The 15,375-nt window shown below is 39.5% G+C and overlaps 2 protein-coding genes across 5 annotated transcripts in view; one reads left to right on the top strand and one right to left on the bottom strand.

The window, feature by feature from the left end:
* The first annotated feature begins 22 nt into the window (after window positions 1–22).
* LOC125904832 (uncharacterized) lies at window positions 23–15,170 on the top strand. Of its 4 annotated transcripts, none has more exons than XM_049602489.1 (6): window positions 23–49; window positions 219–359; window positions 2,698–3,060; window positions 5,548–5,658; window positions 12,563–12,624; window positions 13,597–15,170. In XM_049602489.1, the coding sequence occupies exons 2-6, from the start codon at window positions 323–325 to the stop codon at window positions 13,741–13,743; spliced, it is 720 nt and encodes a 239-aa protein (XP_049458446.1). In that variant the 5' UTR covers window positions 23–49; window positions 219–322; the 3' UTR covers window positions 13,744–15,170. The 4 variants fall into 4 exon arrangements, with proteins under 4 accessions (XP_049458446.1, XP_049458447.1, XP_049458448.1 ...); XM_049602490.1 differs by lacking the exon at window positions 23–49 and adding an exon at window positions 60–78; XM_049602491.1 differs by lacking the exon at window positions 23–49 and having other exon boundaries at window positions 85–359; window positions 2,698–2,815; window positions 2,927–3,060.
* LOC125904831 (uncharacterized) overlaps window positions 12,092–15,375 on the bottom strand; it is a 17,887-nt gene continuing 14,603 nt past the window's right edge. Inside the window, exon 10 of the mRNA XM_049602486.1 lies at window positions 12,092–12,581. The gene's annotated coding sequence lies outside the window, so the exon portion shown is untranslated. The remainder of the gene's footprint in view (window positions 12,582–15,375) is intronic.

The raw sequence follows: 15,375 nt of genomic DNA, 5'->3' as shown, positions 1-15,375 counted from the left end.
GACATGCGCAGATATAACTTAACGGATCTCCACAGAAACGAAACCTAAGGTCTGCAGTTTCATCTGTTACAGACTGAGGTGTGTGTGTGTGTGTGTGTGTGTGTGTGTGTGTGTGTGTGTGTGTGTTTAGTGGAACATTTTGATTCTTCCGTTTTCTGCCCCTGTAATGGTGTTGGTGGTCTCTTCTGTGTGTATGTCTGTCCTGTTGCATAATAAAGTCCCTGCTTACTTCCTCCCATTAAAATCACCGTGTTAACTTGTTGAGGTGATCAGTCGTGCTCCTGCAGCTCGTGTACAACACCTGGAGAATATTTCTTCCTGAATGATGGCAAGTGTTACATGGATCCTCACTTTAATTTGTAAGTTGTTGCTTGTTTTTTTTTAAAATTATTTTCTGTTTTAAATGCAGACAGGACTTGGATTTCAAATTCAAGGGTGTGTCAGACTTCCAAGGTACAATGTGCAGAAATTTAAAATAAGGCTTGATGTAGAAGCATTATATGTTGTGGCTGGTTTTGGTGGCTGGGGTGAAGACACACTTTCTAAAAATACCAAAACTAAAGTGAAAGAAATCAAGCTGACAGGTCTGAGCTGAACATCTGTGACCTTTTTCTCTCCTCTGGGGTTCAGAAGGCACGCCCATATGTTTCTGTTGTACAGCCTGGTTCGTGCAAACTGATGTTTTAGGCTCAGTTGGATCTGAGGTGTGTTAGGAAGCAAAATGTTCCCAATTTTTAGCCTAATTTAGATGCTGACTCCCTGAGTTCACTAGGTTTTGTATGCAATTTGAGGTGATTATCAAACGTCAGTGCTTTTTTGGTGCCAACTGAAATGTGTCCTATACTAAAACTGTTAAAAAGGTTAAAAAAATGATATTTCACAATAAAAAAAGTAGAAGGAAATGTCAGAGAAAATAAAGCTGATTTTGTGCACCCCAAAAAAGAAAAAAAAAAGGTCTTTAATCATTGTGTGATGACTCAGATTCATCTCCAAGTTGGGAACCACCAGTCTATGATTTAGTTGTATGCTGTTGCATTAAGATTTCCCATCACTGGAACTAAGAAGCCCAAACCAGGAACAACAGCCCCTTACCAACAGTACACTCATTATCATTGGCAATCACTCAAAGTTGAGTATGAGTCAGTCATTACTGTGGGTCTTCAAATGGCCGAAGAGGCTAATTCTGGAACCAAAGCTTTTATTGCAGTGCGGGCATTGATGTGAGGTGCTGGAAGTAGGAGACCCTCTCCCTTCTTTGCTGCTGCTTGATTCTAGCAGTCTGTTGGAGATTATAATCAAGGAGTATGGCTCCTTTATGTGAACCGTTTCTCCATTTCTTCTGATTTGACCAAGGTCTGTCCACTTTGAGCTGTTTATGTGGAGCTTTGTTAGGTTGATTCGGATGTTGCAACCTAATCGCTAAAAGAAGAAAAAATGTTGCCGTTGTACGCCTCTGCAAACCACGGATACATTAAATTTGCATGTCATTATATTGTAGAAATGTTGAAACTTTACACAAAAATGTCTTGGTAATGGTCAGGAAAAGATCATGTTTCAGCATAAAATACCCAGTTTTCAATCCCTGCTGGAAAAACAGCAATGTCTCTGGAAAAAACAACCACTTCTTGTGCCACTATCCCAGCAGGAAATGCAGCAACATGTCACTACAAGGCACCCACATTTGGTGCCTGATTAGCTGCTGGAGACACAGCAATGACTCACTAAAGAAAGCGGTCTGCATCTTGTCAGGCGTCTTGTCCAGATGTCATGCCGTCTGCCGCTCCCTCCAACTCCAGATGTCAAAACCAGCCCAAGGCTACTTTATACTTTAAATAGATACGTCCCTTTCAAACTTTGTAAATAAAAATGCCCTCATACTGCCATGCGTTCTTTATGATGGCATAGAGACAGCCAATAGATGGCACTAGAGGCAAGAGTCCAAAGTTGTCACACAACACTAAACAAAGCGACAGTAGAGGAGGTCACAATATTGTACCTTTTAACTGGGGCAGACACATTTGCACTGCTTAATTCCCGTATTTTGCGTCATTCGCACTGCGTCCATCGCGCTGCCTGGTGGGACTTTGTGTCCAGTCACATCTTTACATTGACTTAACATGTAATTCACTCGCGTGAACTGTTTTATTTGTGCCTGGTGTGAACACAACATTAGTCGACGTTACAACGGTTTAAATTGAGTGCTGCAGGAATAAGTCCAAAACCTGGAAATGAGTTATCATTGTTGATCTTCTGTTTCCATCTTAATACAAGCTTAAGAGATTTTCACGTTTTGTTCTACAACATAAAATACATTAGTCAATACCCCACTTGTGAGTTTTATGTGTCTTAAAACAGGCAGTTGCCAGTAAGTGGCTAAATGAGACTATGGAGCATCATGTCAAACACTATCTTATAGCCTTGTGGCAATGTCGAAGTCAGCGACCACGGTGTAGTTAGTTCATAGCCTAACGTTGGCCTTATGCTTCTGACTTCCAGGTTGGCCTACAGAAAAACATCCTCCCTGCAGCACTCAGAGACACAGTGCACAGCATGAAATATGTTCTCCCGATGATTGGGACATCTTAAATAAAAGGCTACATTGTCCCCGATAAATATCAAGTATTCAGTTGCAGGCCTAGCATCAGCCTCCTCTTACTCCAGCCTGATCTGTCCTTCTCACCTGTTTGCTCTCCTAAGGTGTTGCAGGATGTTACCTGTCTTCAGCCTCACCCGTTCTCCGCTCAGCCCTGGTGGTCCAGGCAGGGCAGAACGTCTCTCTCAGCTGTAACCTGACGTCCAGCGTGGAGATCACCTGGTACCTTCTGCGCTCAGATCAGCTGCTGCCTCTTCTGACAGTTAAATCAAGTAAACTGACAGAAGTTACAGTCACCTTTCACACTGTAGACGTCAGTCATGTTTACCACAGGGGCGACATGGAGAGGGGACCCATCAGTCTGGAGATCCTGGAGGTGGAGGAGGTGGACGCTGGGCTGTATTTCTGCACCAGCCAGGTTGCAGGAGCTGTTTTTGTTAACAGAGGAATTCGTCTGGTTGTTAACGGTAAGATAATATTTAGTCAGATATCTGTTGTACAGCTGTAGTTAGACAGTTTTATCTCTGAGGTGTTTGTTAAAGGTGAAAATAGGCTCTCGTCAGATAAAAGATGGTGCTTGAAAACAGTAGAAAGTTTTATTCTTGGGTATTTTAAACTAATTTTTAAGATAAATACAAAAAAAAAAAATCAGGATTAGTGCTTCTGAAGACTAACGCTAGGCTCACACTGAACGCTGAAATGATGCAAACTGCTTTTATGGTATGTGTCCACAGGGGCGTTTTTAGACCTGAGGGTTTGTGCCACTTACCAGCATTAGACGCTCAATGAATGTACCACTCCGCGTGTGGGCTGTCCACTCCCAGATTTCAAACCACACCGTCATTGTTGCTAGTTTGGCAACTTTCTGTTATATTGCAAAAACACGTCACAGAGATATGTTTCTGAAAACATCTGAAGTGAGAAGTAAGCCATGCAGTTGCTGAATCTTGTTTTCAGTTTAGAGAAACAATTGTTACTTTAAAAGTTGTTCGAGACTTTCTAGAGTTTGTGAGTTGCACTAGACGCTTCTGATTTGCATAAAGTACCCTAGATTCAACTTCACGCAAATGAGGAAAAGACGCCCCATCTCTAAAAACGCAATGTGGCGCTACCACAATTCACTGCACCGCTGTTTACATAGACAATAAATGGGTAGCATGGAAATGATGGATCCTGTGGACACATCCCTTTAACCGGGTTACTTTCCAAAAGAAAGAGTAGAAGAGGAAAGAATAAATCGTGCCTACATGTGTTGATTCAGCAGAGATAACATTTATTAAGAGAATAGTTTATCCACATGAAGATAATTTTTGCAAGCAATACAGTATGCCTGAACGCCTAACTACATTAAATTCAATATATTTTAAATTGCTGCCTGAATTTTGTGTTTTCCTTTACAAATATAAGGACATTACTACCAGATATTGGTGCATAAAATTTCCCCAGAATGCAGGAATTAAGTGTTTGAGGCTCAAAACTTCAAGGGATGACTCCCTGACTTCCTGCTTCATATGTGTGTCCCCCCAATGTTGAGGAAATACCTAGGCCTCTACATCCATGCAGGGATTGAAAATAAAATGTCAAAATGAAACAGGGAAAATCTGAAAATTTCAAGGTGGCTTCTGTATCCTTATACATCTTTCCCCAAAATCTATTCTGGTATATTTGGTATTTCTGGAAACGCTGGGACCTCCACTAATGATCTGTGGGTTTGAACAATACTTGAACAAATATGGACTCAGTGTCATGCCCATCACATTTTAAGAGGTTAAAGTGAATCATTATGACAAACTCATTAATGTAGATGTTATCCAAGCAACAACAATCTCATTAATCACAAAAACAAATGATATATTTGAAATAGTCAGAAGGTAAAGTTGTATAAAGTGCTGTTCTGCTGAGGTAAAGTCATGGTGACATTTCTGTGGAAAGCAGTAGGCTAGTTTTAGTGGTGTTGGGTTTCCAGGAAATAGGGTTTTCAACAGTGGTTTGATGTTAAGGTTGGCTGATGAAGTGAGCAGCCATCATTTCCTTTAGTTTAGAATATTGCTCACTGGTAACATAAAATATATATACAGTACATAATTTCAATTATAATTACAAAATACAAGGTCATAATGTTCTCTTTATGATTTGGCATTTTCAGTTTGGGCGTAGCAGACTTATATTCATCTGAGCTGCTGCTTTTTATTTCTCAAACCAGTCACCAGAAAAAATGTTGGCACTGTACGTTTCTGCAGATGTGTGTGTTACATTGGCTTGTTTGTTATGTGTACACTGAAACTTTTTGTCAAAACTTTACATTGGCTTAAAATACCCAGTTTAGGGGGGCACAATTCCAGCAGGAAAACCAGCAAAGTCTGGACAAAAAACAGCAGATTTTCACGCCTAAAAACCTGCAGGAAATGCAGCAATGACTCACAAAATCACAACCTGTTTTGTTGGTCTCGGACAGCAGTCTGCAGCTCGGCAGGCGTCTTGCCTAAATGTCACATTATCCACCATCTCTTCCACCTCCAGATGACAAAGTCAGCTCATATACTGCGTCACTTTAAAACGTTGATATGATGCACATGAAACCCGCAAAACGTATTTGTGGTTTGCAGAAATGTACAATGCCAACATTTATTCTGGTGACTGATCTGTATTTCTGCATGTTTCACATGACGTGTGGAAGACCAATAGGTGCATGAAAACAGCCTTTGGCTCCATGCAAAATTTTTCATTTGTTTACATTTCTTGAAAAGAAATTCAGATTTTCAGTTTCCCTGTGGCTCAAATGAAGATCATGAGTATTAAAGTCATGTAAGAAGCAGCTCCTCACTTCATCCTGGTGGTGTTTGGGATTTATTCATGTCGATACAAACAGTTATATTTCGGAAATATTGAATATCTGAGTTCTTAAGGAATCAATCAATCAGTCTGTTCACTGTTCCTGTGCTTTGTGTTTCCAGGAGTTGACGGGGAGTCAGCCAGGCAGCCATGTTGGAGTCTTGGGATCTGTATTCTTCCAGCTTTACTCGTCCTCTGCCTTGTCTTCATCGTTGGATTTTCCCTTTTCTCAGGTGTGTGGTTGTTGTGTGGGTGTGTGGGTGTGTTTACTATCTTTGACATTGAAAGAGAGGACAGGTTTGGAAAGTGAGGACAGTGTTTCCACCCAGTGGTGGAAAGTACTCATTACATGCACTCAATACTGTTCTTTAAGCATTATTTTAAGGTACTTGTACTCTCCTCGGGTAAATCCATGTTAAGTTACCTTATACTTCTACTCTGCCACAATTATCTGACAGCTTTGTTACCAGTTACTCTGCAGATTCAAATTATAAACAGAAAATAAATATGATATATTTGTATTAAAAATTAGCTCCACCTTTACCAACTGCAACATTCAAGTGATGAACACATTAATGCATCAATGAATATAATCCAATAATATAATAGACATTATTCTGAAAAGGTACTTTTACTTTTGGTACTTTGGTAAAAGGGTACAGGTTTGCATATGGATGGCAAGGACAAATCCCTACCAATATTTTAGTGGGTTCTGTCTGTCTGACAGTCTGAAGAGAGTACTACATTATCAGTAGAACAACAGCATCGTGCACAGCAGAGTATAGGGCAGGTAGGTTGTTTTTCTTGAAGCATTATGTTATTATTTTCATTAACTTTACAGTTTATTTTCATAATATTACAATTTTTGTTCAAAGTATTATAACTTTATTCTCAGAGAACACAGATAGTGGAATATATTTTGAATGTGCAGAAAGTTTTGAACATGAGCAAAAATCTTGCTGAAACACATCTGAGTTATTGTAGTCCACGGGTTTATGAATGAATTAAAATGAATGAATTTATCACTGATGTGAAGAGTTGCCACATGCACATTTAAAGAAGTTACTTCACCAAACAAGGAGGAGGATGGAAAAGTAAACTGTGCCTTCATGTGTGTGTTGACTCAGCAGGGAAAACACTAGATGAGAGAAGTTGATCAACAGGAGAATAAATATTAAAAGCAATACAAAATGTCTGAGAGCCTTAATTTATTTAAGTCCATATTTTTATATTTTGAATTGTCACTTATCTCCTGAACTCTGTGTTTTTCTTTACGCAAATAAAGACATTTTTTATCATAAATTGGTCCATAAAACTTCACCAGAATGCAGGAAATTAAGTCTTTGACTCTCATATGTGTCTCCACCACTGTAGAAATGAAACCCACGGCCTTGATTCTAATACCTCTTTAAAAGTAACCTACTGAAGTACAGTAAAAGTTCTGAGCACTTCTCCCGTTATTGCTTTCACCATGTTGTCTAAGCACATACTGTAAATGCTCTAAAAATCCTACTGAAAAAAAGTACAAATCAAGTTAAGTAAGTATCATCGACAACAAAACTAACCTTTAGATTTGTGAAGTTTTAAAATGTTACATTGGTGATATTTCAGTGCACGCCTTGAATTATCAGTATTTACACAAACAGACTCATAGTTAGGGATAAATGATACTGGATTTTTGCAGATATCGGATATGCCAATATTTTTCAACTCGTTTTGGCCAATTGCGGATATAAGCACGCATTTTCTTCTTCACCTAATTCCAGAGAACACCAAGTCTCTGTTGTAGTAAAATTAAAATCTAATTCTTTCAAAATGTCCAAATTCACTGGGCAAAATAATAAAAACAATTTCAACTGCCCTGCCTTGAGAGGAAAGTGAAAAAAAAACAAAAAAAACTTTTTTGTAGGAAATGTCAGCCAAAACCAGATTTATCTTCTTCATAGCAGGCTGTATTATGGACGTGCTTGCAGGCAATACAGAGGAGACGGTGCATAAGGCACAAAGCCATCAGCCTCAAAACACCACAAAAACATGAATCCATCTCTTTTTGTCTTGTTCGCATATGTGCATGCATGGAACCTAGCCGTTTTTGTGCCCAATATGAAATACAATTCTGTAGGTGTGCCACTGCACAGTTACATCATGTTTTACAGTGGACACTTGTAGTTAAGGTAAAACGTGTTGTTAACGCTGCATTTGGCTGAAATTTTATTGCCTTTTTTGTTGTGCACTTTGAGCTTCATTTGCTTTGTCACTCTCACAACAACCTGATTAAGCCTGAAAGTTAATCCTCTACATAGGACATGAACTCAGGTTTTGGTTTTGGGAGGCTCAAACCCAGGGTGGGGGAGCCCTTCTGTGCAGAGTTTGCATGTTCTCCCATGTCAGTGTGAGTTTTCTCCAGGTACTCCGGCTTCCTCCCACAATCCAGAGACACGTAGGTTAATTGGTAACTCTAAATTGTCCGTAGGTGTGAATGTGAGTGTGAATGGTTGTTTGTCTCTATGTGTCAGCCCTGTGATAGTCTGGCGACCTGTCCAGAGTGTACCCTGCCTCTCGCCCAGTGTCAGCTGGGATAGGCTCCAGCCCCCCCGCGACCCTCAAGAGGATAAAACTGTAAAATTCATCCCACTTTAACAGACTTGGCTCTCCTTGAGACAATCCTGACAAAAACTAGAGCCTCATATGTCAGCAGAAATGTTTCTTTTTTGCCAATGCTGATATTTTACTTCAAAGCCTTTATCTGCTGATTCCATTGATGTGCTGGTATTATCTTGCATCCCTAATCATAGTGTATATTTAATAGTGTTAGTGTACTTTGGATATGTGATGCATAGTTCTTCACAACAAAAGTATATAGTACGGAGATGATATTGATATTATCTTATTAAATATAACAATAATACATCAAAGAGCTTCCGCGCAACAGGATTGTTTCACATTATTTAATTACACTAAAAGTGTTATTCAGAAACACAAAGAAAACAGAAGAGATCCCAGTTCAATTATCTGTGCATGCTTCACACTAAGTAATTGTAATCATTTTGGGTGGATGAACTACAAAAATAGGAAATTACAATGGAAGATACAGTGTATGACAAATAACAAAATTACTATTTCAGGAAACTACAATGATGGAACAAATAACAGTATCGTCATACAGCAAAACAACATTTTTAATGCAGGGCTGAATCATCTGAGGTTCTCTCCCGATCTCCTATGCAGCTTTACATGTTTAAAGACCTGAGATCTGTAATTGTAGAATAATAAAACCACTTTTGGTTTGAAAACACATGAATTCACCAGTTTGTCAATCAACCTAATTCATTTATGGTCATTTTGTTTAATTAAAATCAATTTTTCGAATGAAACCTAGAATAATTCGATTCAAGAGTTTGCTTGTTGTGCAAAACTTTTATTTTTGCAAGACAGAAAGAAGCAATCACATGATTCAGCACTAGATGGCAGCATAAATCAACCTTGTTTCCACAGTCTCACCTTACGCTTACCATCTCATGTAGAGAGCTCAACTGATTTATAATCAGTTGCTTGTTTATTTTATTTTCTGGTAGTTACACCCATCAGCTGAGGATACTAAGGTCCCTAATACAGTAAGTCAGTAAAGTAGGATATGGTTGTCATTTGAGCAGGAAAAGCAACATTATTTTTGATCAAATGTAAGTCAAAAGGCAGTACTGGTTTGTTGGTTACCTCCAAGCAAACATACAGGAACTCTGTGAGTCTTAAGCAACTTTGTGAATCATTTTTCGGCGAGGTTTTATTGTTGATAATCAGGAACAATTCAGGTTGAATTCATTCCCCAGACAACTCTGAAGATGTGAAAGTTTCCTCACGCCTGCATCAGCAGCAGTCCGTACGGTCGGATGGACTCCTGCACGATGGCCCTTGTCTGGACGTCATTGTATTCTTTGGGGATGTAGACCAACCAGATGTCCTCCCTCTGGCACTTCTGCCTCTTCTCTGGGTTGATGCGGTTCTGGAGAACCACTTTGTACGTCTTTCCGTCCACTTTGGACTTGAACTTCTTGCAGTACTTCTCCGCCATCTTTATGTCTGGCGTGGAGTACACCCCTCTGCCCCTCGTCTCCCCAGTGAGCAGAGAGGCGGCAGCGGCATCTAGAAACTTTGGCTCTTCGTCGGGGCTTCCGCCGTGGGTCAGGATGATGCCGAGGGAGCCGTCCATGTTCTGTCCGTGGTAGGAGACGGGCCAGGCGTCCTTTCCCGTCCCAAGCCAGACATCACCGCCATCATACTTGTGCAAGACCCGCAGGGCGACCCGGTTCCACCCACAGGGACGAATGTACGGCTCGTTACCACGCAGAAACTTTGTGTTGCCATCCTGGAGGTGGAAAGAGGGGTAAACAGAGTCAGAGGGAAAATACTAATATGCTTCATGCTAATCACAATATTTGCTGCATCCACTGACCCCCTCTGTCGCACCAGAATGTCCTCATTCCCAGGTCAAATATGGACACTCTGTCAGGCCCCTTGGTGTCTGATAGCGATGCACAGGACACTCTTTGAGTGTGTCTAGGGCCTATGTGACGCACCGCTGAAATACTTGCTTAATGTTGTGAAATGGTAGTGGTTAGGTTGAGGCAACAAAAGAACTAAGTTCAGTTTAGATAGAAGATCAACGATATTTTGTCATGATCCTGGTTTATGTTTATATCCTGTTATCTGGTGGACTTGTATATCTTGTTCATGTTTAATGCGTTTCCTGTTTTATTTGTAGATTCTCTCCTCATGTGTCCTGCCTAGTTTTACTTCCTGTCTCTGTGTGTTTTCCCGCCAATTTCTATCACACCTGTCTTCATTAGTCTCGTTAGTCCTTCCCTGTTCGCAGAGTCTTCCCCTCACACCTGTTTTGTATTCGTCTTCCCTGCTCCACCCTAGTGTTCCCCTCCATACCCTTACCAATCCCCATTTCCTTCCTTTCCCTCCCTGATGATGGCTTTTGGTGCTCACTGTGAACTAATTCTGATCAGCTGTTCTGGAACCGAAAACTCAGTTTCCCAGCTCAGGCTCAGTCAGAGATCGGGATTAGGCTCAGAGTTTGTTGAGCCTGACTTCTGAAATAGGGCGCTGTTCTTTTGTGTTCTGTTTTCAGTTTCTTTTCTGAGTTCATCCCTGTGTTCCCCATGCCTCCCTGGTTTGTTTCATTTTAGCTTTGGCTCTTCTTTCTTTTGGACTCTGAGTTACCTGCCTGTTTTGGATGTGTGTTTTTTTTTATCAGCTTCATTAAAGCTTACTTTTTGTTTTAACCTTGAACCTGCCATCTGCTCTGCGTTTGGATCCTTCCTGAGCTGATATGACATATTTTAGCCAAGCAACTGTTTCTACAGTGATTTCATACCAAGCATGTGATCAGATAATGTATAAATCGTAATATTATTAAAACATACTAGATGTACTAGATAGCAAATTCACGTCCTTCCTTTTTCACAAATACATTAACTACACCTACATAGTTAGCAAATTAGATTGATGGAAGTTGCAAAAATACTTAACCTAATCTAATTCAGAGTATAAGTGAGGGTAGCAGACCCCCATAGACTCAAACTGATTCCCAAGGCCAGTAACGTAGTGGGGGTGGAGCTGGACTCTGGTGGCAGTGTCAGAGACGAGGATGCTGTCTTAGATGGGTGTCATCTTGGACAATGTCTCCAATCCACTCCACAATGTGCTGCTCAAACACAGGAGCACATTCAGTGACAGACTCATTCCCTTAAGATGCACCACAGAGCGCCACAGGAAGTCATTCCTGCCTGTGGCCATAATCCTGTACAGCTCCTCCCTCAGAGTGTCAGTCGCTCCGAGTCAGTAGACTGGCATCTGGACTTTATTCACCTACTGCACATATAATTCATAATCATCACTTTCTTTCAGTCAAGTGAAGACAGGATTGCTTTACACTGGAGTTGGTTAAAAGCCTTATGCGTGTCATAAAGATGCTAAAGGGTGGCTTTGGTGTTGTTACTGCACGCTGAGGGGTGTTGCACAGTGTCTGTATTTAACCCCCTGGGAATGAGAATGGGCTGGCCACACACACTTCCTCCCTCTATCACTCTATCACTCACTCATTTCAGTACAGTGTATTCTAACATCACCTTTGACATTTTGCCCAAACAAAAGAAAATAACATCCAAATAAGTGATTACAATATAAATACTATATTAATGTCATCATGTTATTTATCTCAATCCATTCATGAACTGTTATTCTTCCCATTATACTACAGCTGAGTAGAAACTGTGAGGAATAGGTAGGAGTTGTGTCAGGTGTGTCTTACCTTTTTGTTGGTGAAGTCGTAGTTATACTGAGGATGAAAGAAGTCCTGAGGGTTGATCTTTAATGTGGTTCTGAGGCTCTCCTCCGGCCCGGCGGTGGAGGGGCCTTCAGGCAGAGCCGGTGGGGAGCTGTACAAGTCCTGGTCATCTAGGTCCTGCAGGGACAAAGTCCCTAAACTGGGGTATTCCAGCTCTTTAAAGCCCTCCTGTTTGTAGAACTCTTTGAGGGCCACAATGTTGACAAAGTCCTGTGGAGTGATGTGCGAGACTCCGCTGGTTGGCTCGATGTTACAGCCAGAGAGAGCAGACAGGGCCTCTAGACACAGCTTAGTGTCTGGCATGCTGCTCACAGGAAGAGGAAGCCAAGAAAAAAGAACGTCTTTCTCTTACCTTAGAAAGAGAAGAGTGTCAAAACAGTCCTTTTCTCTTTTCTGAGTTTCCAGATTTGTTTTTGTTTTGAGGAAAAAGTAGGAAATGAAGAGGCAGGAGTCAATGTCTGTCGGCTGCTTCGACATAAACAACTGGTTCTGGTTTCACTTTCATGCTTTCACTTTCACTTATTGTCTGTGAGTCAGTCACTGAAAGTCACAGCCTGATCCGCTCTGAGGGGCTGGGCTTCTGTTCACACATCAAAATGATCTCATAGATTCAAGAAGAGTTTCCAAATTATTTATATTTGATAACTTGCCTCAGAGTCGAGGAGATGTTGTTGAACCCCAGTGTGACTGAAACCAGACTGAAACAGAACATCAGCTGTTTGGCAGCTGGATTTCATACAGTCTTCCCATCTTGTGCTCAGTTTCTCTTTTTCCTTTGTCTTCAGGTAAATCAGATGTTTGCTGCTGTAATCCAGAGAGAAGAAACACGGGTCAGAGGGTCACAGAGGTCAGTGAGCAGTGAACGCATCACCAACTCTCCTTTCCCTTAAATATTTTCTTTTTCTTTCTTTCTTTCTTTCTTTCTTTTTCTGTCTTTTATGTCAATATTTTACATTGAAGATAACCTTATAAATTATCACAAATATTTTCTTTCTTTCTTTCTTTCTTATAAATTATCAGTAATATTTTCTTTCTTACTTTTTCTTTCTTACTTGCTACCTCCCTTTCTTTCCCTCTATCTTCTGTAATTTCGCTCTTTCTTTCCTTCCTTCCTTCCTTCCTTCATTCATTCACTTATTCATTCATTCATTCATTCATTCATTCATTCCTTTCTCAGGACTCATCTTATTTTTCCTGCTGATTGTTGTCACATGTAGTGAGCGTGTGCACTGAGTTGTAGACCTCTTTATCTATATTGACTTAATGGTTTACATGTACCACAAAAAATACAGATTAGGCCTATGCCTTTAAACAACCTTAAACAGGAACACCACCTAAATGAGGAAGTCCAGTATTTTATTTCCGTGGCCTAAGAAAGTTTAATCAGTATTTGTGAACATGAGCTACTCTATCTCACAGCCAGAAACCACAAAAGGACGTCTTAAACTTGTGAAATCATAGGGTGTAAAGGCTATTTTTTTCCTTTTATACCCAATTGAGCTTTTTGTAATGTTCTCATTTGTGAAACAATAAATGTCCTCATATACTCACATTATTCCCCTGGGTGCTCTCAGTAACATCTACAACATCTTTCACCATTCTGTATCTGTGGAGCAGCTAGAGACTTTATACAAAATGATTTGGGTTTTAGCACTTTTTGGATTTGAAAGAGATTTGTTCTTGTTACTAATATTTTTGACTCTTAGACCAAATAATGTGCATAAATTAAAAAAAGAAATCAACAAAAACAAAACAAAATCTTGCGTGTTACTTTTAGGTTTTACAGAGGGGGAGGTTAATTCGTTTTCTGTGTCTGCAGGAAGTGGCTTTGCACTATTCCAGTCTGAAGCATGCACACAAGCCCCGCCCCTACAGCCGAGGAGGGACAGGATTGGTGGAAAAGGATGTCACATACTCGGCAGTGGCCAGTCGCAAGAACCCACATGGATCACATGACCACAGATAGAACGGCTCCTTGTTTTTTTCCTGTTTTTAACAACAGGAAAAAAAAAAAAACTTCTCTGACTTTGAATGTGATTAATTTGAGATTTTATAAACGTGATGATTAAACTGTTACTGTTTTTAGTTTCTGGTCTTTAAATAAGTCAATAATTACTTTTTAAATACAAGTTTCTCTACACGACCTGTCTCTAAAGTGAATTTCAGGTTCCTCCTCTGAACAAATATACATATATATATTACATATATATATATAAGTTTAAGTTATTTCACTGATCTTTTTTTTTCATAGTAAAATGCAACAGACTGTGTGAAATGTGTAGAAATTATGCTCTGCTTTCTTTCTTTTTATCTTTAGCCTCTTTGCATTTTTTATATAGCGCTGCAGGATGAAAAGATGGACACTTCTCGTATAACAGAGAAACGCAGAAAGATTTAAATATCCAGATTGTAGAGGGACAATAGAGTCATGGTTTAAAACAGATTAATGAATGTTCTATTAATGTCAGAAATTGCCTTAATGCACTTCTCTGTGCGACAAGTGTCAGTTTAATGAAGCCACTCAAACACACTGTTATATAATGTGTCCTAAGATTCAGAAGTACTGGTGCAACATTTTCCAAACAATTTCAGACATTCTTGTTTCAAGAATTAAGCCTGAACCACAAACTATAATTTTTAATATTCCAGAGACATTTAACAACCTCACATCAGCTCAAAGATGACTTATCAACTATGTCCTTATGTCAGCTAAGAAATGTTTGCTGATGTTGTTGAAGAGTAAAAACATCCCTAATGTAAATATGTGTCTTGATGATGTTGGTACTCTTGAGGTGTAGAGGATAAGAAATATATTAGAACTGAGCAGATGAATTTAATTGACCCCATCTGGCAACCTTTCATTCAATACCTGGAGAAAATAACAATGTAATGCCATTTGCAGATTCTTGTTACCGATGTTTAAAGTGGGATCCTTTGACTTGGGATGCCTACGTCGGGTGGGTTGGCTGCTTCATTTTTTTCTGTTGTGGTTTTTTTTTGTTTGTTTGGTTTTTTTCTTTTCTTATTTTTATATATTCTAAAAGAGGACAGTGTCTGGATCAGTTTTGTAAATGCACAAATTATCTTTATTTTTTACCAATTATTTTTTTATTTGTATATATTTACTTATTATCTATGCCCACTGACACCCCTCTCAATAAAAGTCTTTAATCAGTCATTTACATACACAAAAACTCACCACAGAAGAACGTCAGAATGTTAGTATAACACTGTCACTGCCAGATAAATGCACATAATGACAGAAAGCTTATTTGTACAAACCCTGTATGGATTTACATGTAGCATCCACTGTGATGTGTGTCTCACTGATGTTTTTATGTCTGTCAACAATTTTCTTTTTTTAATTTTCAATAAATACATTTAGATACAAAATGCTCTTGTCATTTTGAATTTTTACAACCTGTGAAATGCTTGTTGTATTCTGTTGGATATTGAATATTTGATAGGGTGAAGGAAAATGTAAATAGTACATTTATTGAATGCACACCCATTCCTACTAACAGTTGCATAACTTACTTGTTTGCATAATAAGAGGAACAAGTGCAGAGGACCGTGGCTGCTTGAGTAGAAAATATCA

This window comes from Epinephelus fuscoguttatus, linkage group LG17 (genome assembly GCF_011397635.1).
Source record: "Epinephelus fuscoguttatus linkage group LG17, E.fuscoguttatus.final_Chr_v1".
Classification (NCBI taxonomy): domain Eukaryota; kingdom Metazoa; phylum Chordata; class Actinopteri; order Perciformes; family Serranidae; genus Epinephelus; species Epinephelus fuscoguttatus.
The sequence above is the reverse complement of the archived record's forward strand: the minus strand, read 5'-3'. Positions and strand labels throughout refer to the sequence as shown.